At 37.6% G+C, this 27,686-nt stretch overlaps 1 protein-coding gene across 1 annotated transcript; it reads left to right on the top strand.

Moving 5' to 3' along the window:
- Positions 1 to 1,798: 1,798 nt before the first annotated feature.
- On the top strand, positions 1,799 to 26,383 carry stk11ip (serine/threonine kinase 11 interacting protein). The gene is made up of 25 exons (XM_087791400.1): positions 1,799 to 2,159; positions 2,292 to 2,494; positions 2,653 to 2,727; positions 2,801 to 2,896; positions 2,973 to 3,080; positions 3,161 to 3,232; positions 3,388 to 3,517; positions 4,313 to 4,416; positions 4,495 to 4,584; positions 4,932 to 4,973; positions 5,491 to 5,655; positions 5,729 to 5,810; positions 5,875 to 6,339; positions 7,052 to 7,263; positions 7,460 to 7,570; positions 8,889 to 9,117; positions 11,188 to 11,330; positions 11,405 to 11,645; positions 14,167 to 14,279; positions 16,020 to 16,117; positions 16,612 to 16,793; positions 21,385 to 21,469; positions 22,626 to 22,708; positions 25,341 to 25,570; positions 25,777 to 26,383. Exons 1-25 carry the CDS (start codon positions 2,093 to 2,095, stop codon positions 25,915 to 25,917), a joined length of 3,567 nt encoding a protein of 1,188 aa, XP_087647526.1. The 5' UTR covers positions 1,799 to 2,092; the 3' UTR covers positions 25,918 to 26,383.
- The last annotated feature ends 1,303 nt before the right edge of the window (positions 26,384 to 27,686 follow it).

Here is a 27,686-nt window from a genome sequence, read left to right on the forward strand (position 1 = left end):
CAACTACAAAGTATATATTTTAGATTTGTCATATTGCTTCTTTTTTTTAATTCAAAAAACAATCTACGCAGTCTAGGTTCTAATTTTCTTGTTGGGTTTTCTTGTCAACATCCAGGTATGCAGGTCTGTTTTAATTGGTCGTTTGCTTATATAACCAAGAAATGTCTAATTGACTTTTATTATTTCACATTTTAAAAATCATGAATCAATCATCAATGATGGTCTCTCACTATGTATCTCTCAACAGTTTAGCCTCAATGGCATTTTTAAATTTGTATTTCTCTCTCACATGAAGAAAGAACTCATTTTGATAATGAAATCCAAACAGATTGTTTTATATCATTTGATATTAATATTTTTTTTAATCAAAGACAACAACACAATCTTTAAGTATCAGAATCCATAAGCAGAACACAACAGGGAAAATGATTGTTTTAATTGTTTGTTATAACCACAATATGACACACTTTAGTTACAATAAATGGTTTATGTCCATGGAAAGAAACAAGGAAACTTTCCATTTTTTTAAAGTCCATGTATCAAAATGTTACAAACTATTTCAGTGTACTGCAACCATTTCCATTATGGCTGTTAGGAAAATGATGGTTTATTTAGGTTGTCAACAGCATTCATGTTTTATGGAAAGTTATGTTTTCTTTTAAGATAAATTAAGGCAAAAATAAGTGTAATTGTAACAACAATATGTACATTGAGGACATTTTTTTGCAATTTACTTGATGGGTATCTTTATGGTGATTCGCTAATGGTTTAAACATAAATTACAATATACTTTCACATATATATTATATAACTTTACTTCTTTTCACAGTGTTCGTTAATTTTAATAATAAATGTGCTGAATGTAATTGTTTTCTCACATAAGGAATTAGATCACATGTTTTAGGTGGCCTCATCCTGTATTTTTAATGTTTACTTATAAATGTTTTTGTATGTATGTGGATTCTTTTGTCCTTGTAACTGAAAGTTGAATTAAAACTACACCTACAGGAGCACGTCATATGACTTAAGAGTGTCAAATTAATATCTAAATGTCTTACTTAACTACATGGATCCTGAAATCAGGAGGATATCCTTCTTCTTTTTTCTTCTTCTTTGTCTTTGGACATTTCCTGTCAGGGGTTGCAACACCAAGTCAGCCTTCTCCTCCTAAAACTCTTTTATATTGGTCCTCGTCTCAAACATTCTTCGTCCAACTTCCCTGTGTCTTTATCTGATGTATGCAGAACTCTGATGTAACCTTCTCATTGTTTACAATACTAAGGGAATGGTATATAAAATAATAATTCATTCATTTTAAAGTGAACAGTGTTCTGTAAATGTTTGTGATTGAATAGTTGATTTTGTTTTAAAAAATTGCTCTTCAGATCATTGTTATTGTTAATCTGCAACTATGTTATACATTGGATTTTGTTGAATACAAGTAAATAGGAAATCAGGAACAGATGCTATCAAAATTTTAGTTCTGATCCTAAAGAAAAGACAACTTAATAACTATTAATTTATAATTATTTGCTGGAGCTGAGCTGAGGTCAAACATCTTTCATCTCTGCTGGACAGGGATCGAAAAAATACAAACAAACGATAATCTTTCGTTTGGGATCTTGGACAAAACCAGAACATAAGTGTGTAAAAAAAAAAAGTCCAGGTCGCTTGTATGTTATTACTGTGGTATTTAATGTAACGGAGGTGTCACCGCCCAACGTATTTATCGTTGTGCCTTTTTATTTTTTACCCAGTAGAGCTCCCGTAGTGACTCTGACAGAGTTCGGGTCATGTGATTGGAAAACCATCAACAACAATGTGAGCCGTCTAATGTAAACCCGCTTTAGCCAAATATTTTTGCGTTTTACGATTATTTACGTTATATTAAGGACTCAGCAAGGTCGATATTAATGTTTGCCTCATTTTTTCTTACTACTATATTGTGAAAGAACGCTGTCGTTTGAGCATAGCAACCAGGAAGTGCCGCTGAAGTACATTTCGAATAACGTAGTTGTTAATAGCAACTATAAATTCGATCACACATGTGTACAAATACACGCATATATTGGACACAGTTCTATCTTCTGCCATGGCTGATTCAAACTGTGGTCAGTCCACACTTGTAAACAGTTTGGCGACACTTCTGCGAAATCATGGTAAGTTTGAACTATATAGTTTATTAAATAAACAATATTACTATTTACTTTATTCCATTAAATAATAATAATTTAAGTATTTACTATTAGTCTCTTTTTTACTAAATGTGAGGTTTGTCTCTGCCTGTGTAGGGGATTTGGTGTTGGATGGCAGGAGCACACTGACTCTACCAGCGAGCAGCTTGCAGCAGCTCGTCCGGCTGTTCGAGCAGTTCCTGCAGTATAGGAACCAGTTGCATGGTTTCCTGGCTCTGCCATCTCATCCCGCAGACACTTCCTATCTTCTACAACTTCAGTTTCTGTTCGACATTTTACAGAGGACGGTGTCGCTTAAGGTATGCTTCTCTTTATTTACTTAAGACCCATGTAGGGTCCTTAGTATGGTCTTAGTAAGAACATATTATACATTTTTAACTTGTGGCGATAAGTGCTAAACCTGTTTATCTTGTTTATGATCTTGTATTTTTATTTAAATGTTTTTCTTCACTTGTAGCTCATCAACCCTCCGGGGGTGAAGCTTCAGTCGGTGGTCAAAATATTTCCCTTTAAATCACTGAAATACTTAGAGGTAGGTTTACATTATACTCGTTTGTTTTTTTGAAAGCAATCTTGAACCTTATCTGTGGTGTTTCCATCCTCAGCTCAAACATATCCCCCCTCATTGTCTCGAGGGTCTTCGTGTCGTTTACACTCAGTTAGAGGTCTTTACTTGCTCAAAGAGCCTCAGCTCGCTGGAGGTATAACCATCAAATTTGACAATTTATAAGAGATCTGTTTTCAAGAACAAGGGGTTTTGTTATCGACCTTCTCCAGGAGCTGCTGTCACTGTGTGGAGGGGACCTCAGCTCTGCTCTGCCTTGGTTGGAACTACATACGCTCAACTTCAGCTACAACTACATTGTCTGCCTTGACCAGTCACTTGTGAGCCCACAACAAAGAATTTCTCTTTTTTAACTTATATAAGGATGATACCATTTTATACCCCTTTGTCTCATTTGTAGAGCTTACTTAATGTCTTGAAACATTTGGACTTGAGCCACAACAAGATTCGAAAATGTGCTGAGTTTCTAAAGGTAATTCAAATAATGTTGAATGTTCAAACACTGTTTTGTTTTTTTTGCTGGGGAAGGATTCCAACTGTGCTTTGAACTGCTGACGTGCACTTGAAGCAGCTATAGTGTCTCACGTGTGCATCTAATTGTATCTGTTTCACTGTGTTCCCTTGCAGCCCCTGAGTGAACTTGAGCGCCTCAATCTTGGCTACAACTGCTTACAAAGGGTGCCAACACTGGGTGCTAGTGCGAGAGCCAAACTAGTCACGCTCATCCTTAGGAACAACGAGTTGGAGACCATTAATGGTAACGGGCAGGGGAGATTTATGTTGTGTTTGTATGTATATATATATATATATATATATATATTATAAGAGAGGGCTTCAGCATAGTGTTTGACTGCTGTTCTACATGAATACACATCATATACTTGGCTATTGTTTGTGTCTAATATATTTTGATGGCCTCAAATGAGAAGGCAAATGTAAATGTAGTCAATAATGTTAAGATCAATGGACCTCTTGTTGATAAAAAGGCCACAGAGTAGAGATCGCTGAATTTTTTTTATACTCTTCCTAACATGGCCCCAAAAGACAGATATCCAATTAGAAGATGATGAATTAATTATTCTTTAGTATTATTCTAGATCAAGTACTATTTTTCGACGATTTTGCACATTGTATAATACAATAATAGTAATTAGATTTATATTATATCTTTCAGACATACTTTAGTCACAATGTATTTGACATAAAAGCAGAAATGAAACAACAGCAACACAATACAGCAAAATAGTAACAAAAATACGATAAAGGACCGTGAGTGTATAAAATGGTGCATTAAAATGCAATTAAACTATTACAAATGAATCGTTACCGTTTAATGTTTTGCACTTGATTTTGGTTCATAATGTATTACAGAAACAGTTTAAAAACATTTCGTTACAGGTTTTCTAAACTGTATAACATGATCTCATCTATGAGACAATCATAAAAGTGAAGTGCTTAGTTGTGTTCCAGTCTTATCTCCACATTTGTGGTACAAGTTTGCAGCCAATCAGTTCATAAATTGTCCAGGTCTAATAACTTCTTTGTGGCACAGGTGTGGAACAATTATCTGCCCTTAAGCACTTGGACTTGGCCTACAATTTACTGGTGGAGCATTCACAGCTCGCCCCTCTGTCCCTACTGCACTGTTTGAACACAGTAAGAGCACATGCTTTTAAATTCATTACAGTTACATTACTGATGTACTGATGTTTGTATATCTTCTTCTGAATGAAGCTCATCCTGGAGGGGAACCCCCTCTTCTTCCAGGCGAGCCATCGCACTTGCACCGTCCAACATCTCTCTCCAAAGATTGTTCATCTCAGAGTGAGTAACTGTCTCCCTAGTAGCATAATGGATTGCTGTAGCACTAGTGATATGTGAAGCTTTATAAGCAGTGTTTTTTAGAGTCCTCTAGGTTTCACTCTTTGCTCTATAATCAAATGCTTTGAACAATAATTCAATGCAAACTTCACACCATTATTATTCTTAGGGCTCCGACTACAAATCTGATATTGCTTCATGAAGCTTAATAAAATAGGTGGGAGTGCATGAGTGAGTGGCTGTCTATCCGTGTGTGATGGACTCAACTGTCCGTGATGCTCCAAAGTAGCATCTATTGTAACAACGTGTTTCTGTTGTCTATTCATATTCTGTCGTCTGTGTCTTCTCAGCCTAAACTTGATGGCCTTCACTTGTCTTCATCTGAGTTGTCGGTAAGTTTTTCAAATTTCAAATTCTTGGAGTAAAATGAATTAATAAAAAAAAGTTTTGTGCATTTAACTATACAGCTAAGGGTTTCACAAGCTGTATAGTGGTTACACAAGCTGTGACTGTTTGTTGAAAGCAGCTCTATGACAGTGTAGAGTAGTATTCAAAGATAGTAAATTCTCCTTTAAGTCATTTTATGAATCCAGCCAGATGTTTTACTAAAAGTAGGTTAGTGTCAATTTCATGATCTATTAAGATATTTAAGTGATTAAGATGAGGAACAGAGATTATGTCGACATAAATACAGAGACTTCCAATGAGAGTAAAATTGTGGTCAAAGGAAATAAATCTGTTCAATAGATGGAGAATCAAGAAATAAGAAGGCTACATCATCAGATGCAATATAGTTTGGCCTGTGACTTACAGCTGACATCTAAGGACATATATGATTTTTATGATTATTGTTGTTTTCATGCCAATAAACAGGATGTTTTCCTAAAGTCTCAAATCTTCTCTTACTAGAGTTTGCCAAAACTTGGGAGCCATAGCTGGGGCCAGTTTTCTTCGTCGGTTGGTCCACCACCTGAGTGGAGTAACCATGACATGTCCAGTGGAGCCGGAGAGCTCAGTGACAGCGTGTCGGTAGGAGAAGTGGCAGTGGCACGCATCAGCAGGAAGAAATCCAAGGTGGTTGTTTTTTTTACTGACTTAAGATTCCCAAATGTTTTCCTTAATTAGCTGTTTTTCTGCTTTGTTGAAGGGGAAAGTGAAAGTCAGGAGAGCCAGCATCAGTGAGCCCATGGACACTGATACTGATCTGAGAGGCTTCTCCTCATCGATGGGTGAGTCAATGCGTTCATAAACCTGGTTCATGGCCAATTCTAACAAAATCTCTTTCTTCATTAGAAATCCTTCTTCCACATAAACAGGAAATTGAGCGCATGTCCAGCTTCAGAGACCAGCTGGGAGAGGACTGGTTGCGATACGAACACCACTTAGATGGAGGCACTCCCTCCATCCTGACGCCTGCCGTCTCCACCAAGCCGGATGGTTCTCCTGCTAAAACATGTGTCAGCGGTTTCCACGTCCCCCCGAGTTCATCAACAATCAGTGGAAAGCAACTGAGTACGTCCTCTGTGGGCATCACAGAAGTACTTCCATCTTTGCCCCCTGAAATTGCCAAGGAAACCCAGGATTTGGATGCAGAGTCGACGTTACAGTGGTCCTCTGGACACACCGAGACGACATTGGAAAACAGTTTGCTGAGCAGTCAAACTGAGACCCAAGTACAAGTCATGTCTCCCGCATCACATTCGCCTAAATCAGAGGGTGGACACAGCAAGGAGGAGGAAGAAGAGGATGATCTTGGTGGTAAGTCTTTTGAAACATGTTTTGCATGTGTGATGACCATTTACACAGCTGGAAAGTAACACAGTACAAACACTGTTACTAATTAATTACAGTGTTTTGGTCATCTGTCATTTTCTAAGTAAGTTTCAATCATAATTTCTCATTTAATTGTAGTTTGTCAGTTTACGGCTTAAACTACACTCAAAATAATGGTGGAAAGGAAAAGGTCCCAATGAATCACAATTAACAATCATTTGGTGACAGTTGAGTGAGGAAAACAATTCCTTTTAACAGGCAGAAACCTCAAGCAGAACTAGACTCGATGTGCAGTGCCTTCTGTGGTGGAACACAAAGGCTATGGGGGAGATTAAGAGTTAAAATTGGACAGATAGACAGAAGCAGCGGTTAATTTGCACCACAGACCGGTGTTATGTTGGCATTATATCCACAGACCGACCTTTTGGATAAAATAAATTGTATATAGAGTTTGTCGTTCAATCATTTGCACTAGTTTATATATTCATTTTTTTTAAAATAAACTTCACTTAAACATGCGTATTGATGTGTCAAGAGCCAAAAGCTATTTTTACTTATGTGACTATTAAATTCCTGCTGATTCTTAAAATTTGTTACATGAGATCTTCTTTAAAATAATAAAAAGTAAACTGTATATTTTGACTTTACTTGTGGTAAAACCATTGTAGAAATATGTTGATTTTTTTCGTCTTTGTAGTTGACCTCTGTCTCCCTCTGCTGGTGAGCGTTTTGCCGCACGTGGAGGACAGAAGCAAACAGGAGAAGGATGAACAAGGGAAAGAGTTGTTTCTGCGCGTGAAACAGCATCTGTTGCTGGAGGTGGACATGCAGCATGGTGAGGAGAGGTGTCGCCTGGAGCTCAACAGTCTTACCGGGATCAAAACCTCTGAGGCTCCCTGGATTCGTGGGGTGAGGATAGAACACTGCTATTAAAAATGAAAATAATTTCAGCTTGAGTTTGATAAATAATTTTATCATTTCAACCAATGAAATTATTCTAAATTCTTGTCACACCTACATTAGTAAATCACTCCTCAACAGATCAGCCAACAAAAATAATTGTATTATTTTTATATTGATTTTTTTATTTAATTTTTGTTTGAAGGACGATAAGGAGATGTTTCCAGTGGTGGAGCTGCAGTTCGACTACATCAGCAAAGACAGACGGAACAGGCGCTACATCCTGCTGGATGATGCCCCACAACAGGCTCTTCAGGTCAGTAAATCATCCGTCAATGTTGAATTGAAATGACATCCAGAACGATCAGAGTTGGTCGATTTTAATGAAGAAACTTTAGCTCAGTCTGTATATGTGTGCACAAGGTTTTATTTTCATTTTTGAATAATATTGCCAACTGACCTCTTTTAATCTGGTGTCTTTATTATGTTTACTTACTTTACTAACTTCTGCAAAGTTTCTGATACAAGCCCAATCCTCTTCTTTTTTTTCAAATAAAAACAAACAGGGACTCTCCAAAGCCTTTAGGTTCCTCCTCGGCCTGTTTGGATATGATTTTCATATCAATGTTGGAATAAATTTTCCCCAGGTCATAAAGAAAGCAAATATAAATTCTTCACATATTTCCTATCATAAAACATTTCAACATTAGATAATCAATATTGAGAGTAACAAAGATATTCTTAGAGCATGTGAACAGATCCTAAAGAAAGCAGATGTGTAGTTACAAGCAGCGTTTTCAGTTCTCAGGTTACCAGACCTGTTAGATAGTGTGTATTTAGTTAAACAATAGATAGATGGCACTTTGTTAATCCTTTGGATAGTTATGCAAGTAATCTTTTTTTATAAATTGTTTTTTTAAATATAAATTACTTCACACGTTTCTCCTTACAAGGTTTTTAAAAACAAGAATTTCATTAATGAGTGGAAAGAAGCTCAATCTCCACGTGCAATATATCAGTGCAGGACCGTGCATCGTTCTTAAAGTCAAAGTGGCCAATAACAAGCAACTTCTTAACTTAACTTGAACTGTTAAGCAGTTAAATTGATGTACTAGAGCTTCACATGCTGCTCAAATAATTGTATTATGTTTTGTTTTTTTGCTAGTTTAATTTAGAAGTTTGTTATAAAAATGATACAGTAATTAAAAACATAAATTCAATGTGATGTATGATGATTTAAAAAGTTTAATAAAAGTGCAGATATAATAACAACTGTTTTAAGAACTATGCCATAGATAATTTGTGTATGATTTAATGTGTACGAACTGTATGATGATTGATTTTTGTTTATTGCCATTCAAATTCATCCATAGTTGATATATCCATAATTCAAATTATACTCAAAATTTGTATATTCAAGTCATTCATTAGTTAAGTAAATAAATAGTGTTTCTTTCTGATAGCAAAATACACAAAATAATTTTGTTGTTTTTATCTTTTGTGACAGTCTTTGTCCTCATGAAAAGTTGAAAATGAATATGAAGAAAATGTAGCTCCAGCCTCGTCACACTAATTTACTCTGACGGGTATAAAGGTAAAAAGTAGAAGTGAAATAGATTTTGTTTGTTTATTAGGCCCTGCAAGAGATTTTAACACGGGTCATTGAGGAAAACCAGCACCGGGAGTCCGAGTTCCTTCCCGGCTGCGTCCGCCTGCAATGCCTCTGCTGCAGACGTGAATTCAGCCTTGATGAAGAACCCGCGGAGCCCGAGGGAAGAGGGATGTTCAAGAGAGAAGCTTCTTCGACCAGAGTGCTGGGACACAGCTCGGATGAGAGGCTGGAGTCTGATGACTTCTACAGAGGTAAGAGTAGTTTTCTCTGTTGATGTCTTCGGGTCCGGGGTGTCAAGCTCAGTCATTTGAGCGGCTGAAATGTTTTAGCAGTGCAAGTCACGGTCGAAACTAAATGTATGTTTACTTGAATGTAGTGAGAGTCTTTAATTTTTCTTTATTATATATGTTTTTATTCTTCTTTACTAAATTAATTCTATTTTCCTTGTATTGTTAAAAACTATCATATCGTATAAACGTGAACATTCATCCATTTGGATTTTTAACCAACCATCCGTCAGGCAACTTAAAATAAATTGTAGGGATTTGGCCCTCGGACATGTGTCTTCATTCTCTCCCATTCAGCTCTATCTTTTCTCACATGGCAAGTGAACAAGAAAAAGATTCTTTTGACACTCTAGTCTGGTCACACCTTGACATTTCCACGTAGATCTCCAATCATATCCATCATCATATTCAACCATGTGTCTCATATTAGATCATTTAAATTATTTTTAACCAACATCGAAGTGAAAAAAGCTTAAGAAAAATGCCATTATATTAAAAATGAAACGTGTAGTTATCACTTATTTAATTTATCACTTATCTCTACGCTTAAAGTTTTTGATTATTATTATTATATATAATCTTCCAAGGAAATTACGTTGTCATTTATTTGATTTATTGGGATCCGGTATTCCACTGAAAACCTTCTTTGCTGACTCATTTCATTCGCTGAGTCATATCTCTGTCAAGTCATGTTCTGTCCTCCGTTAAAACAGAAGCTCAAATCCCTCGACTTACACGCGAGCCCTCCAAGTTGACCTTTACTTGGTTATCAGTTCTCCGGTCAGAGGTCGGTTCTCAGGCCTTGAGTTCGGATTTAGACGAGCTCAGCAAAACATCCCACGAGTTATCTTCCTCAAGCAGTTTGCTCCGCAGATTTCCCACCTCCGTAATCCGTTGAAGACAAATAATCCACCTCCACACGCCGGACTCCTCCCCCTGTCTCCAAACACCTGAAATTAGGCCTGCGCCGACACGCACGGACAAGCTGCTGGTCATGTTCAACAGATGTCGGAGGAGTTGTTGCAACCCTTTTTGTTTTCATAGCAAGTCCTGCTGCTCAACAGGGCTGCGGGCAACTGTTATTTCTTCTTCTCACTAGAGCTCGTTTGTATGTGGCCTTCAGAAGACACTTCTTCTATGAATTATTGTATTCTCTAGCACGTGTTTTCTGTGGTTTACTTCCCTAAAAATGATTAATTATATACGAAACACTGGCTGTCTCTCCCCCTTCTGTGTGATGAATATAGTCTTAGATAATAAGAAATGTTTTACTTTTAGAAAATGACAGCATCAATATTAAATCTACTCTCAACTAGTTTCAGTATTTCAATAATCGAGTAGTCTTCTGAAAATATAATCCATTAATGAGACACATTTTAAATCACAAATACACAAAACAAAATATGACTTTTTAAAAGTCATAATTCATTTTTAAATGGCTCAATAGCTTGATTTCTTATGAAGAATAAACTAAGAAAAAACACATTTTATTTTTTTGTGTATCATAGCACGTGAATGCCAGGATTTTAAGTGGATTATTATTTTTTTTAAACTATTCCTACTAAGGTAACTATTATTAGCGGTAGAAAAGAATGATTGTTTTCTGGTTATAAAATCAAGTCAATCGTACTTTCAAGTATAAACACAGCCTTACTGACGATAAGTGTTTCGCTGCAAATTCGTCTGCAGCCACTGGGGGGAGCACATTCAGCTAAATTTATGTTTTTTTGTTTTGACAAAGTCTTTATCAGTCAACAAGTCAATTCAAATAAAAAATAGTCATATTAACTTGTTTATTCAGATTTGTAGCCTCTGGCTACTACTGTGAGGGTGAAAAGTGCAGCTGTTATTTGGTGTTTCAGGTCTGCTGTTCATTACGAAAAGTGTGTTTTGGTGAGATTTATTTAGTTGACTTTAATAAGTTTGTTATTGTAATGCCACACATTTAAAAATAGAATACAGATGGTCGTAAAAACAATGGGTTTTTTTTACCCTGGATGTTTGTTTTTATTCATTTTCCTTCTATTTAAATAGAAAAGGGCAGTAATTGTCCAGAGTGTGGCAGTGACCATGTCATCCAGGTCGTCACCCATTCAAGCCCTGACAGGAGCAAACCGAACCCACCCTCATCAGAACCAGACGTCGGCCTGGAAGTGAACCAAAGAAATCTTAACAAGGTTTCATTCATATATATTTTGATAACTCTTGCAAAGTCTGTACAATTTTAATATTGTCGTTGATGTCTCGGCAGTTAAACCACACCGGCACAGACATTAGCAGTTCCTATGGGGAAGATGCTAGTGCTGCTGAGACCTCCACGTTTTATAGCGCTCAGGAAAGCTCCTTCTATATCGGCGAGGATCCAGACCCCCCCAGTAATTTCAGCTACAACACAGACTGTCAAAGCAGGGAGGACTTGGCGGGGAGTTACCACTACTCTTACATCAACTCTACCCCACAAGTCTACTACGGGGGACCATCGCCGGCTGAAGGTGTGTTGAAGTACTTTGTCTCTATTACAGTCTAGCAGAGAAGTTAAAGACCTTGTGGGCAACTACAGAATGAGATTTTGTATTCTATATTATAGTATATAAAGTACTTATAAATCTATTTGTACATACCGTACATTAAATCGTAAAATGTAAAAGCTTCCTTTATTATTTAACATTTGATTCTAGGTAAGGAAAAGCTAAAATACCTGTTTGAGTCAGGTAGTAGGTTTGCTTTAGTATGGATCTGACGAAAAGTAAATGAACAAAACATATAAACGATAATAAATTTTAATTATGTATCGAAGAAAATGCCATACCAAACAACCCTATAAAACCTATATTCAGGTGAATAGGCATTACACTTGCCTTTAGAGTCTCCACTATGTATTGAATTGGGTATATATTTGGTTCAAATTAGTGAACTAGTCGTCTACGAATTAGATTTTGATTTTAAGGATTGTAAAACAATGTTTATCTCCAACGAACACTCCCTCTATCAAGCCAAATCTACTGAGTTTTGATTCTTAGGTGGAAACTTGTCTGAAACGCTCCTAAACCCAACTTAATCCCCTCATAGTCGGAACACGTTTGACTTTTTCTCAAAAGGCGTATCACCACACAGACCTGCCAGTCCTAAGTAACAGTAGTTTAAGTTCCCTAGAAGAACAATAGAGGTGCAAGGAAGCAGTTTGTAGTTTTTCCATCAAATGGCCACTAAAGCGCAGGTCCTCTGAACAAGGGTTTGGTGCTTTGGCATTTGAGTCCTGTCTCCCAACGGAAGGTTGAAAAAAGCCAGAACCCAATCCATCAATTACATTTAACCTTGAAGCTCTGAAACCATAATCACTTTTCAACGCATTACATGGAGTGTAAACATACAACATACTATAAAAGTAAGTGAGGAGGTGTCAGTGCCTTGGTAGTGCTTCGATAGATCATCTTTATGTGTTAAAATGATGGTTTACCTCTTTATAAATAGAGTCACGGAAAGATCCTCAGGATTTATTATGATTTCATGACTGTAAAATTGTAATAACATGTGCCTGAAGTGAGTGTTATGAAGTTATAATTTCAATATATAACAATATTTAAATAGAATAAATAAAATAAATGCATTTTTGATACAGAGCTTTTAGGAGTTACGATACAATGTGATCATCAAATTATGTCAATAGCAACAAGATAAGTAGCTTAAAAAATGTATAGACGTAAAGATTTCTCGGTGACTTCAGAGCTCAGAAGAAATATTTCAACTGCAGTTTTTCAACTGCCTAACAATTTGAAAAGTATTTAGAATGTGTTCACTGGTGATGGACGTCAACCCTGTACATGAATGAACTATATTCACAAACATGGTTTTTACTGTAGATATGATTTGTCTTAAAAGTACAAAATTATTAATTTCAATCAAAAAGTGTTAATATTGCCTCCATACCGACGAATCATATGCATGGGCTGGGGGCCCAATCCGGCCTGGCAGGTCATTTTATGTGGCCCACCAGTTAGTTGACTCAAAATTCTACTTAAATGATTATGTTGATAATAAAAATGCATTGCAAGGGTCTCAACGATTATTTAGAGAGTAAAACCGATGTAAATATAAAAGACAATATACATTTTAAGATATGTACTTTCTGTTACATGTTGTCTCTTGTGATTGACACCCCTGCTGTATATGGTATCACTGAAGAGGAGTCTGAATCCCAGTTGTGCTACTATGTTACCCATATCTTCTCCTCTGCAGCTTAGTGAGCGTCTGGTTCTGTCATGTGGTCGAGACTCTTTGCATCCGCCGTGTTACTCCTCTTTCAGGACGGATTGAAGAGCTAATGGGAAGCGAATCCTACATTCAAAGTGTTTGGATCTTGAGCAATCTTTCAAAGTGTTGTATATCTCAGCGACTGTTTGATTTCAGCCCTCAACATCTGTCTGCCATTTTTACTTTCTGCATTTGTGCAACAAGACAGATTGGAATCATTACTGAAAGTGATGGTGGAGGCACACTTGAGAGAGCGCAGTCAGAGACGTAATAACAGCCTTCTTTTATACACATATTGCACTTCTGCCAGACTCCAGTTGTCCTCCAAACCCTGCCGACACCAAATAAAGTCATCCTGGTGATACGCCGTCCCTTTTGTTGGGAGGCAGCACGCAACTTCTCCCGGCGTCGGCTGAGCCTTTTGTGTGAAACCCATTTCTGTTTTTGCACCCTTGAAAATGAGAGATGTCTGGACTGTTTTAGCGTCAGCAGGTCACTCCTCTGTCATTTTTCATGAGCCATAACCCGTCATTATTGTTATCCTAAGCTCCGTGTGCGTACGCTGCAAGATTTATTGCTATTAAATGTCGTGTCGCACGAGGCCTGCTGCAGAAGATGGCAGTAAAATCTAAACATACCATTTCATAAAAGGCCAATAAAAAGCTCTCCATGCTGCTACCAGAAAACTTGGAAGTTATCATTAAAGGAAATCAAATGGAATCCAAAGTAATGCCTGGAAGCTAACTGCTGGTGTGTCTGCAGATGAACTGGATTTTATTTCTGACGTCTACAAAGCAGTGGACCATCGGCTGAAGCTTTTTCTGGACATGGAAGTCTTTGAAGAGGAAGAGGAGGAGCTCATTTCTTTCATTAAGGTAGGTTGTGTGAACATGTAAAATATGCTTTTCTTTGTCTTCTTAAGTCACTTTTAATAAAAACAAAGCTTGTGGGGAAAAACAACTCTTACCTTTTTGTTATAATTATTCTGTATACCGGTAGTAGATTAAAAGGGTAAACAAGAAAAGTTTCGGAAGTTAAAATCGACATAAAATGGAATTACAATAAACATGAATCAGTTTAACATGACCCACTATGTTAAAACAACATAATATACAAATAGTATAATAAAAAAGATAGTGGTTGAAAAGTTCAGATATAGTTCTCTTACTCGGACAGTTATTATTTTCATTAGTTTCTTTCTCAGAAAATGAAGTATTTACTGTGTTCCTACTTGCTAGTAGATTAGTTGTTTAATGATGATAATAAAAAAAATGTACAGGAAAAATAAATGTTTTGTTGTTTTGTTGATGCAGTTGTTTTTCCTTTCTGTTCAAAACTTGCCAGGGATTTAAGACTATTCTATAATAACAAACATTGATATGTAAGTGTTAATTCCAGAAAAGAAATCCCACAATTTAACCCAAATTGATATGGATGCTATTTAATAGCAAATATCTTTATTTGCTATGAAATGTAAGTTAGTAATTAAGAAATCATTATTTTCAAAGAGCCTTTCACAGACCAGAGTCACAAAGTGCTAAAACAACAAAACAATAAACGGTTAGAAATACATCCTAATCTAAAATCTTTAAAACAAGACAACAAAGTGACAAACAGCCCCAAGAAAGTTAAGAAAAAGCCTGCACAAATAAAAGTGTCTTAACCATGTGCGCGGAACCATCAGCAGATCCTGATCCACAGACCTCAGACTGGGGTGTAAGGCTGGATCAGATCACTGATGTAAGGAGGAGTCTGACCATAAACTGCTCTGAAAGTAAGAAACAGAATTAAAAAAAAAAAGATCCTGAAAGGAACTGGCCAGTGAAGAGTTTTAAGGATGAAAGGGAAATGAAGGGGAAATGTGAGTTCTTCTACTAGAGCAGTATTTTTTATAAATTGCAAACGAGACAGCTCCATCTTGTTTAAACACAATAATAATGTCTTCACGTTTGGACTATTGTGACAAACGCTTGGATTATAAGCTCCAAGTTATGTTTTTTGGTCAGTTTTTTTGTATTGTTGCAAGTTTATTTTCTTAAACTTAGTGCTACTTTTGTCCACAACTGAAGGGGATAGATGTACTCCAGAAGTACTCTTGACTATATTTTAAGATCTAAGGTTAATAAGTAAACTTGGGGACGAATTGTGTGACTTTTGAAAACTGCCAATATTCATCTTGCTTCAAAAAAGAAGAATTCCTTGAATCTGGTAAAAAGTTACGTTTGTACTTCGCAGTTACCACAGTCAAGTATTCCAAGATAACATTCATTTAACAGTGGCATTTGTGAGTACCTGTTTTCTCACTTATCAGAGACATTCAACTCTCTTCTGGTGGAACAGTAGCAGTTTTTCCCTTTGTCACTTGTGCTTTTATCAGGAACAGCAGGATAATGTTTAGTTTTTTGACACCTGGACACGAGGGTCATCACCAAACCTACAGCTGGAAGTGTATTTACTCCTCCATTTATCACTGTCGTGTTTATCAATGCTGCTGGGACTGCTCACTGTGTTACTTTGTGCTTCTGCTGTTGTGTGAGTGAACCAAGGTCAAGCTGTATCACTCCTGAAACTTGTGGAATCAAATCTGTTTTTTGAATCCGTTTTTTTCTCCTTAGATATCTGCTGTCAAATTCGGGGTCCAGGACGAAATTCCATCTGTTTTAGTGGTGTCCAACAAGCGTGTTTATATCTTGGAGATCACCTCAAATGACCAGTAAGTTGAAAAAAACTAGACGTTTTCTCTCCTTGTTTCCTAAAAGTTTAATACACACTTAACCACTGAAGATTAATCCTTTTTAGCAGCTATAACCTATATGACTTGTTGCTCTTGACAAAAGCTACAATTCAATTTAAGAATTAAACGGTAATTTAGTAAAAGGCAGCTGCAAATGTTCGGTCATTCTGCATCAAGTCAATAACAACATATTTTGTCACTAGGCTACCATTAAATTAGTTTATTCTAGTGATTAAATTGATAAAAAATGTTTTATTGTAACAACTTTAATCGTGCATTAATGGTAGTCACGATATAAATGAAAAATAATCATGATTGTAATTAATATTGTAATGTCTTGAACTGGGCTTTGTTATTATAATGATTTTAATGATCAGTTTTTATTGATATGTTTGTCTTTGGTAAATATTTACCTACATTTGAATCAGCTAGAGACGGACATTTCTCTCTGATCCCGGTCTTATTATTTCCAGCAAGGGTCAGCTCTCCGACTGGCTCCAGAAGACCGACAGCATCCCGGTCATTACAATGAGCTACCTGGAGGTTGGCCTCGGCTCTCAGAGCATTCATATGGAGTTCAGAGACGGGGAAGTGGCGTACACGCTGCTCGTGAGAGACAGTTCACGCTGCACGCGCCTCTTTGGCTGCCTGACAGGTAAGAGTTAAACAGTCGGACTAATGATTTTCGGAGAATACTTAAAAAAAATCTGTCTGACTTTGTCAGTGAAGTCAGAAGGAGAAACTCCCTGACCCTGTTTTCAATAGCTTTTTCTTTGCTCCGGGCGTAGGGAGGATGCTACATGATTAATTTAGATTCTTCAGAGAGCATTTAAATCCTCGAGGCAGGTATTGGAACCGTATGTTTCCCCTCATTGGTTGGATGAAGCCGTTCCGCTACTAATGCTCCTCCATATGTGAAGAACGTGACGTAAATACATTAAATACTTCCTCCACTGCATCGCACGACCGACCTGACGCAGATGAAAGCCCTTTATTAGACTTTCTGCGCAGCTCTGGAATGTCTGGAAAAATATGGAAAATAGATGTGACTTCAGCCCGCCAACAGTATTGTGTGGTGCAGTCGCGGTGACTCGATGTTTCCGGTGAATTTATTGTTGTGGTCTCATATTTTTTTTTTCCACCTCAGGTATCAACCTTAAATACGGGTTCGAGTAGCAGTGTCAACGGGTTCACCAATCTGTCTCCTCGCATGTTTATTTGTTCAATCTCTATGAGACACACATGGTTTTAATATTCGATTTCGCTGCCACTGCTGTTACTTCTATTTTACCATAATCAAAAAAAAAGACAACATCAAGGACGTCATGCTCCAAATGTATTATTGTGATCAAATTGTCCTTAAAGCAATTTAATGATTCATAAATATAGTTTGTTTATGTGGCTTTTTGGATCTCTCGCTTCTGTCTCCAATTAAAGCAAAATAAAGAAGTTGAATATAAAAAAAATATTTTCCTTATGATCTTATACGTAATTTGACATTCAATCTTGTTTCTTTCTGTGACTGAGCTCTAACCCCAGAGATCATTCAAGATCGCACTCAGCGACTATTTGATTTTGTAATTCCAGGTGCATCCGAAGACAAAAAGCACCAAAGCACCTTATCAACTTAAAAAAAAACAACAAGGAAATGGTAGTCTCTTTGGCACGTTCAATTTATAACCTCCATGTTAACCTAAAACAGCTGTTTTAATATCTTAAAGAAAAAAAGAAAATCGAGTTCCGAACATGTGGACTCAGATCAAAGTTGCAGTATTAAAAAATGTGCTGGCTGCAAGAAAAGAGGATGTTGTGAGCTGTTTTCTGGCTCTCACAGCAACTTGCATCAACAAAGTGATGCAACTTTATCAAAACAATAGTAATAATTCCGAGATGCAATACGTCTATTCAAATTGATGTTTAATGTTTATAAATTGTTCTTTTAGGGAACAGTTTTGACACATATTATAAGTTATGAAACCGAACATGATTCGTTTTTATTGATTACATTTAGTGCATATACATGTGCAAATCATTGCCTTATCCTATTAATCCATCAAGTCTGATAATGCATTACATGGTTTGTATTTCAGGTTTTTATTTTTGGGGAACAATAATTGAGTTTTTGACGTTTCTAATTATGATCAACTAAAGCCCATTCATTCCCGGGTAATGAAGCATTGACACTGCTTTGTTTTACGGCTGTCTGTTCACACATAAAACGTCTCCAGCTGAGCAAACATGTGGATAACAGAAAGCCAAAAACATGAATACACATGACAGTCATTTCTCTGTGAAATCATGGCAGCTGTGGCTATCATTATTTCTGCTTAGTTTGCGCTTGCACAGCCTGAAAAACTAATAATGTGGATTAACGTTGTTCCTTTCTGTTCTCCCAGCGATACTTCATTTTGTTGTCTAGTGCTTTTCCTGTCTAAGTAATCTTAATTACAATGATGTCCGACCCTATAAAAAGGGGTGTTGAATTAAATCAAACAAAGGGCAGTCGTTTAGCCGTCCAAATCACGGGATCAAGAAAATGTAATGGGACGAGTCTAATTCATCCTTTGCCCTCTGCCATTGTCTTAGCTTATCTTAAACACGGGTGTCTTCACTATAATAGAATGAACATTAATCTTCTTAATTTTGAGCCAACGATAAAGTGGGCTGCGTAAAAGGATTTGGCAGGCCAGAGTTTGACACGCATGCTCTTGATGATTATTTATGATTATTGATTAATGCTGACTTTATCAATATCCTTTGATCATGAATGTGTGTCATGAGAACATTATGTTTGTAATTTAAATATATGTTTGTCACGTGAACATTTTATATGCCATTGGTATATATTATGCTAATTGTACTTATTTTCAGCTAATTTTATTTCCCTTTTGATCAATCCCTGAATGCATATTGTCACTTATGTATGATTCCAAATTCATGATCTTTTAAGTCATTTATAATTTCCTGGAGTGCTCACAGTTTGTGAGTCAAAAACATAATACTGGTTAGGTTTTCTGTGTGGAGTTTTTGGGTTCTACTTCAGGAAATCTGATTTCCTCCCACAGTCTCAAATCTTATAGAGGTGGAATAGTAGTCTGAAGAGTGTGTGTGAATGGTCGTTGGTCTCTGTTTTACCCTGTGACAAAATGGTGACCAGTTTGGGGTGTCTTGTCCTAAGCATCCATCTTCCTCTCCCTCTGTGTTTGATGGATCTACTGACTCCTTCAAGAAACATCTGAAGCCATTCTTAAGGCTTTTCCTTGATTTTCTCGGACTCCTGTGTTTGTCTTGTGTGTCTTGGCCTTTTATAGTGTATATTTTAGCTGTGTATTGTTTTTGATTATTAAAGTGCTTTGTGACTCTGGTCTAGAAAGGAACTTGACAAATAATTTACTTACTTACTTGCTTACTTACTTACTAACTTACAACTTACTTATTTACAAATACTGATTACTGACAAATCCAATCTGAAAAACATGGATATGTTAAATAACAGTTTAGACTGTTCGGTTCCAGCTCTTAAGCAAAGGTACAATTCAGGAAATTTGCTTTTCCTCTATGAGCTTTCCCTCTCGGCAGTCTTTCCTACATTTCAAGGCAAAATCTCATCTTCTCTGCACAAACACGTGGCCATAGCAGCCACCTACTGATACAGCTTCTCATGGTCGAACACACTCTTAACTGATTTCACACTACAGTTCCACTCATGCGGACCCATTTCTTTCAACCCCCCACTCGCCACTTTATAGTTCTTCTGTCTCCTCTCTGGGCATTGTGAGCAGAATTGTTGAATGTTAGAGTGAGAATACGCACTGAAGTGATATAGTATTAAAGGTTGTGATTTAAACTTTTATTTTTGTCAACAAACAGTTCAGACAGAGCTGATTCTAAATGGAAGGCAGAAAAAAAACAGTCCAACAATACTAAGGAAGATTTATTTAAATAAATGGTAACAAAATGTTGATTAATCAATGACAAGCTTACATATTAAATCAAGTTAATGAGTCTATTATACATAATGTTATTATATTATATATCAAAGCTATAACTTAAGACCCGAATGTCAGTAAATTATGAAAGACTTTAAAAGTGTAGTTTTGCTGATCGGTTTAATTTCGTATCTTTCTTATCTTTAAAACATCTGTTTTACGGTTTGCTTTTTCACTGTTGTTAGTATGGTGTCCTTGTGTGTCTGGAAAAGGCACTTTATAAATAAAATGTATTATTATTATTATTATTATAATTATAATGATGGTACTTTGCGACAATTTGCGTCAACAACAAATACTGCTTTTGTTATGGTATGTCGAGGAGCTCTGGATTAGATAATACAACATGGGCGTTTCAAGGCGACGTGAAGCTGACATGGAAACAAGATTTCACAACAAATGGACTGAAAAATATCAACAGAAGGAGAACGCTGGAGGCTTTCCCATGTGACTTCTGTGTCACGTTTCTGTCGATAACGTTGTTCATTTCCTTTTTATCCGTTTGCCTAAAATTCAACAGGAAATAGTATTGTAGAGGTTGACTGGCCCGTAGGCTGGACTCCCTTTACAAAGATTTGGCCCCTCTCTGCTCTATTCCGGGCACAACTTTTCTTCTCCGTACGGGCCCTTTAAATCCTTCTTTTCAGACCTGACCTTGAATATTCTCCGTGTCTTGTATTGTTACTGGGCTCAATGACGCCTTTTTCTTTCTCTGAATACAACCATGTGGCTCATTGTGTCTCTCTCGGGATTCTCTCACGCCCGCTCTCGAAGGCTGAAATTTACACCTGTAACTATAGAACTTTTTGGCTTTCTACGAGCAGATACAGTAACTAGACCAGAGTTTGGATGAGATGGCTTTTGTGTATGTAGACCTCCTTTTGCAGATGTTGATCATTTATCAAACTGTTAGCCAAAACAGTTGTTGTTGTGATTATACCTACATTCAAGTCTTAGATTTACAAACATGGTTTGTGAAATAATAATATGTGCCATTATCTGATCTACCGCGAAGAAAGGAATGTGGGAAATGTGTTTCTATGCCACATTAATAGGAGAAGAAGAAGATAAGTATAATGTTATAATGGATGAATCAAATAGAAAAAAATTAAACTGGTTCCATGTGTTAGTTGCCGGCGGACGATCAATGTCATCAGCTTCTGGCTTAATTCTTGTATATCTGGATTCTGATGACCATAATTCTTGGCAGACCAAAGACATGTAATAAAGATGTTGACGTCCTTTCTCTCTTTTCAGGAATCGTTCGGGAAATGGCGCACAGATCCGACAGCCTGCTGAAGTCCATTTCCACGACCAGACTCAACCCGCAGCATCACCTCTGGTAGCGTCTTTATCTTGCCTTCCGTTACGATCCAAACCTTCGGATGAACAGGAAAAGTGACAAATGTTTGCGAGCAGCGTGTGGTCAGAGAGAGGCTTGTTTATCTGACACAAGTCAATTACAATCAGCTTTTTTTAGACCTCATTTGGTTACAAGTGCCCGACTAAATTAGCTGGTGAACCACATCTTAATGTGTTACATGTGTCACGTTAGGAATCCTGAGGCTTGTAAGACCTGTGGTGTAGTCTCTCTGCCACCATATTTGTTCTTCTACCTCTTTATTTGCATGTGTTTTCTTCCCTCTGAGATACTCATAAATGCATATTGCAATAATTTACAAGTTGATTTTTTTGTAAATACGTTTTACTGAACTCTTAATTGACTAATAAAAGAAACCTTAAAAAAATAAGACACAATAATTTTTGCGTCTTTGGCTGAGTATTGTCCAGCCTATGAATTGGAGATAAAAACAAATCATGTGTGAGCAAGCTGTCGCCCCCCCGCCCATCCCACGGCATCTGCTGTTATTAAGTCATTTCACCTCTGCTTCAAAGCTACTTTGAAATTTACATTGTGATGCTTAAGTGTTTCCAGGTGAACTTATTCTACCTTCAGTCTGTTATAAAAGCTTCAAGAGACGTGTAGCGGGAAAAAGTCTCGTCTTATTGGGGGTTTTTTTAGCCTCTATATCTTATAGACCAGGCTCCAGAAACTTGTTAGATATAAGGAGGCTTATAGGAACACGCTTCCTGTCAAATTAAAAGTCCCCAGAGCCGCAGAATTCCTTTGACTGATGAACTGAAGCTAACATAGTTAAAAGTCCCATAAAATCTGTTGTACAAAATTAGAAAGAAACATTAAAGAGAAAAAGAAACATCTTTAAGCCGTTTGAGTCTTCAAATGTGTTGCCCTGGGGAAAGTTTTATTCTTAAATCTCCAAAAACAAACTAAAATAAAATGAATTTAAGAATTAAAAATGTCAGGATTGAGTGGAGGAACTGACTTGTACTCAATCAACTACCCATACAGAAAGTAAAATCAATAAATATAATTGATATTATTTGCTCACTTTATTATTTTGTATCTCCAAATTCGTCAACTGCTGGAGCCACATCAAGGGTGTTAAGAGAGACTTACGCGCCTGTCTGTCTTTCAGGCCTTTGGTTTGTGGAGACGATCAGGCTGATGCTGAGGAAGGCCAGCTCCAGTTTTTCTACATCCTGGCTTATGTCCTGCAAGGTAAAACATCCGTCTGTCTGTCTGTAAAATTAATACATGTGCTGCTCGTGGTTTTCTGGGGATAAACTCTCTTACTGTGTTAACTGTTATGGTTTGGCTTGTTCTGAAAGTGACCCTAAAAACATTGAAATTAAATATAATCTGAGAATATCTGAGAAAGTGTGGGCGTAGATGCAGAATTACGTCACCTCATTTGAATTCAGCATGAAGTCGTAAAACACATGCATGCAAATGAAGAGGGTAGTGACTGTGTTTAAGAGATATGTATTAAGAGTATGAGGGAAAACATGAAAGAAAATGAAAAAAAAAAGTATGATCTGAACTATAAAACTATAAATGAACTTTCTTGCACGGCACAGTTCAATAAGTTGTGGTTAAAACAAATGGTTTGAGGGTTTAAATCTCCCTCTGTTTTTCAAATATTTATTAGTAATTTCAGATCTTAAGTATTTTAGACTTGGAATAGAATCCTAGACCATTTCAACCACTTGTTTTTAGTCAAATGGTAACATAAGTATTAGACAGAGTAGACAGATGGATGGAGAAAAGAGTGAGGGACGATAGAGTGAGAGAAAAGAGCAGAGTATAGAGTAGAAGAGTTCATGGAGGTGCTGGAGAGAAATCTGGATCTGTTGACATGGTTTTCAAGAAGATCCTGGATCCAGCAGCAGCTCTGGAGGTGAAGCCCTGGAGCTCCGGGAGAGAAGAAAAGTTTGCGTTTAAACTGCACAGGTGATGAATTTAATGCAGAAAAAGAAGGATATACAGAGAGAGAGCTCGGTGTCTAAAACTCCTCCAACAATCTAAGCCTATAGCAGCTGAGAAAAAACAAAAAGGGCTGTTTAAGAGCTTGAGTCGTTCTTTACTATTGGCTTTATCAGAAAGTAAAGTTTTAAGATTGTTTTTAAACATAGAGAGGGTCTGCCCTCCGGACTGAAGCCGGTAGTTGGTTCCACAGCAGAGGGGCTTGAAAACTGATCTGATTAGACAACTCCTCTCAAAAACACGGGATGTTTTATTTTATTTTCTTTGAAAGTGAGGGTGTAGTTCAGCTAAAATGACACTGATATGACTCTAGAAGATTTGTTTATTCAATCCTTCATTTTTGCACTTGTTGACGTGCAAAGTCGGTCATTATCGAGCCAACCTCACTGAAGATTCGGAACAGATTTGCATCTTGATTTAATAAAAAAAATAAAAGAAAATCGAGTCTCGGCAACTACTTATTCAGTGTCGATGTTTCATCTTTCTTGACCAAACATGGGCACATGATGGACACCTTATGTAGAGACGAGATGTCGAACCCCATCCAGCATAGAGACAATATTTTAAAATAAAACAACAGTCAAGAGCAGATGAGTTTAGTAAAGTAACAATCCAAAGTATGTTCAAGTCATTTATTTATATGGATGGATGGATGGATGGAGAGCTAGGTGAGTTGACAGGTGGATCGAGACAGAAAGTACTTTATTAATCCCTAGCGTAAATCTAGAATTCAATAGCTCTAAAGATTTTGTGGACCACATAAAACTTGAAGGGCCAGACCTGGCCCCCGGGGTCCTGAGTCCGACAGCTGTGGTGTAGAGACTAGACTAGTTCCAGACCCTGGTTTGATACCAGCTCCACTTTTAGTGACTCACAAATCCAAGGTTGATGATCAGATATTTTCATTTACTCCATTAATGAGCAGATGTGATTGTATTGTCGATGGTAAAAGTGGTTGTTGTCGTTCACGATGCCAGATATGGTGATTTTAATCGGTTCAAATCCACGTCAGTGCATTGACGTGCAGGATGCTTCTCCAGCTCGGCTCGATCCCTGATATTACGCGTATCTTCCTCCGGGCTACACAAGTGTTCACATCAGTCGAATTCCAACGGTTGTAATTCAGAGCATGTCCAGATCTGCCTTTTGTCTCGCTATGTTGGCTTCTCTGCTGTGTGTTGTCATGAAACTTAACACGCTATACTCTTGTTTGATATGAACATGCTTTGTTCGGAACTGACCTGTGACTCTCCTTCATCTCCATTTATCTCATCAGAGCTGCTTTACTTTCTAAAACGTCTTTGTTTGTGTAAGAGACGAGTCAGCTGGGAATTTAAAGGAGGTTTTCTTTGATAATGAGTTATAGTTTTGACTTTAGTCTCGGGATTATATGTCTGATTATTTGTTTTATTCTAAGTTGATTTACCAAGATGTTTGCTTGTTTTTACACTTTCCATAAGAGTTCACAAAAAGGACACTTTAAATAATCATCGTAAATTGAGGTAGATTTTTTTTAAGATAAGTTTGCCTCACAACTGTTTCTTTCCTTTGCCTAAGAGGACAAACGATTTTTCCGTGTCTGATCTGTCTGTCGGTAACATAACATTCTACACAAGGATTTACCAACCTTTTTTTTTCCACTGGATGATACATCAAGGACTACCAAGATCTGTTTGATAGAAAGGTCCAATATTATTTCATTCTAGCGTCCATGACCCCAGTTCTAAGAAGTTGGCCATTTCTGGGTATTGGCACTTTTGTCCCTCTGGGAAGAGGCTGTGGAGCGTTCAACCATGTGAAGGAACAACTTCTTTTCCAACAAGGCCTCTACGATGTGTTCTTGCTCACGCTTGATCATTTTCCACAGGTCAGTTCTGGGAGTCCCTGACGTTGTTGGCGACCACAGAAACGTTGTACCTTCTGAAAGAGGACCACCACATGAGGAGGAGTCCAAAACATCAGACGGCAGACGACGACGACAAGAAACCCAGCAGTGGAAGTTTCTCTATGAGGGAATCACTGCCCATCAGCTGCGTCAGCTCCATCAACCTCCTGACCTCTGACCCCTGCAGGATGGACATCCTGCTTTACGACGAGGTGAGCATCTGTTCTTGAAGACACTATTATTGAGTTTAGTCCAAGAAGCCTCAGGGTAGTCGCTTTTAGCATTATTACCTCTTAGTAATATCGTGACAAGCAGCTGCAAACTGAGGTTTCTGAGGAACTTGCCGTACTTTGACTCTTGTTTTTCTCTCTTGTTATAACCGAGTTTCCTTCTCTTCACTCCTGGTCCCGTCGGACAGACGGAGAAGCAGGAGAAGAACTGGTGCGTCCGATCCGAGAGCAGCGAGCTCCTCCAGGGACTCCTGGTGTGGATCCGAACTCAGTGGGAGGCCATGTTTGGCGTGAAGCTGGACACGAGCACGCGAGGCAAAGGGAAGTGATGTGGGAAGGCGATAAAAGAAGCCGAGGCACGTGGCGCGTCGTTTTCCCCTGTGTTTAAAAAAGAAAAATCGCTGTTTCATTGAGTTTGGTTTTCATTAGCCGAACTTGGAAATGTTTCATTCTTGTGGCACAGGATTCTGTGAACACACCGCCTGCTTTCCGGGAATTCCTGCTGTTTTGGTCGGAACATTGGTCCTGGTCAAATGGAGTGTGCTTTGTTTTCTTCTGTTGTTGTCCACATGGAAAAGCACCTTAAGTGTTTGATGGCTGCAGGAAAAAAAAAGCAGAATTCTTTCCTCTCGCTGTCATCGTGATTCACTTTCTATTGATGGAGCGTCAGTGGAAATATATTGATTTTGTTTACGTTCAGATATCTTACTTGTTTGAACTGGTGATTCTTCACAGAAACAAATATGTGTTAATTTATTTTTAAAATTGTGTTTTTGCATAAAGTTCTTATTTTTATATGGATGTTTAACTGTGTGTGCGTATATTTATATATATGTGTGTGTGTGTGTGTGTGTGTCAGTGCTATCAATTCTACCAGAACAGCAGCTTAAAATACAATAAATATTCACCAAAACGTAAGGGTTAGAAATGACATTAATCTCTGTTTTTTGACAAAACTTTTCAACAAATCTTAAGGAAAAAGTGGGTCAAAGAAAATGTTCTGCATGATTAGTCATTTAAGTGGATGAACAAACAAAGCTGACATGTCGGGATTCATTAGAACATTTACATTCCACATCGTCTGCTCTATAGAAAGGCTGACGCCGTCTTCCTCCATTAGGAAAAACAAAAATGTCTTCGCTCACCTATAGCTGGGAGACAATCTTTAGGACTATTTCAGGACTTCCAGAGAGAATATTGAGTAGTTTCATGAAGTCATAAATCAAACTTTAGGCTCCAGCTCTCCGCATCTAAATCTCGAGCAAGAGATTGTTTATTTTTCTAAAAAAAAACAAAGGAAATATGATATAACATTGAAAAAAAATGGCCTCTAAGTGACTTGAGTGAAAAGGTGAATTAATTCCTGAGTGTAAACATTTCTGCAGCCACTCGTGTAAGACATGTGCGAGACACATGTCTTGCCGCGACCGGACCGGATCACCTTCTATCAAACCCACATGGCCTCAAAAGCCGTGACCGGACGCTGGTCTCCACCGGCAACCTGTGGCTCCTGCCACCTACTGGTGGCGCTCTCTCTCTCCGTCAGGGTCCCGCAGTAATGGAAAAGGTAGACTGTATTTTCTTCAAAAAAGTAAGAAGTCACGAGATAATTCATGCTTTAACCGACAGCTGGAGTTAATATATTTTTCGTAATTAAGTCGTATTCTCGCCCCTTTTTCTCTCTGCAGCCTTCCCTCCGTGAATAAACTCCTCGTGAGGAAATTCTGAATCCTTTTGTTTTTTGGATGAAAACATGGCAAAATTAACGAGCCCAGAAACCAAGCCTGTGAGTATATGAGTCATAACCACTGCACGCCTTACATTTATGTCACCACGGTTTTATGTTGGGGAGGAAATAAGCAATCTGCCCGGGTATGTTAAAATAGCCACAGCATGCTACTTGCCCAGGAGGTGGTCGCCCCAGCAGGTGAGCGGAATCAAAAGTTCACCTCCAAACTTAATTCCTTGACTAACCAAAGGAGGTTTGGAAGGAATGTTGATCCCTATGCCAACCCTTTCCCGATTTCTGTCTTCAACAGCAAAACTCCTTTTCTTTTTTTTTTTTTCCACCCCAGTAATCCAGCACCTGAGCTCCGGC

Source organism: Callionymus lyra, chromosome 5, assembly GCF_982586985.1.
Source record: "Callionymus lyra chromosome 5, fCalLyr1.hap1.1, whole genome shotgun sequence".
In the NCBI taxonomy this organism is placed as follows: domain Eukaryota; kingdom Metazoa; phylum Chordata; class Actinopteri; order Syngnathiformes; family Callionymidae; genus Callionymus; species Callionymus lyra.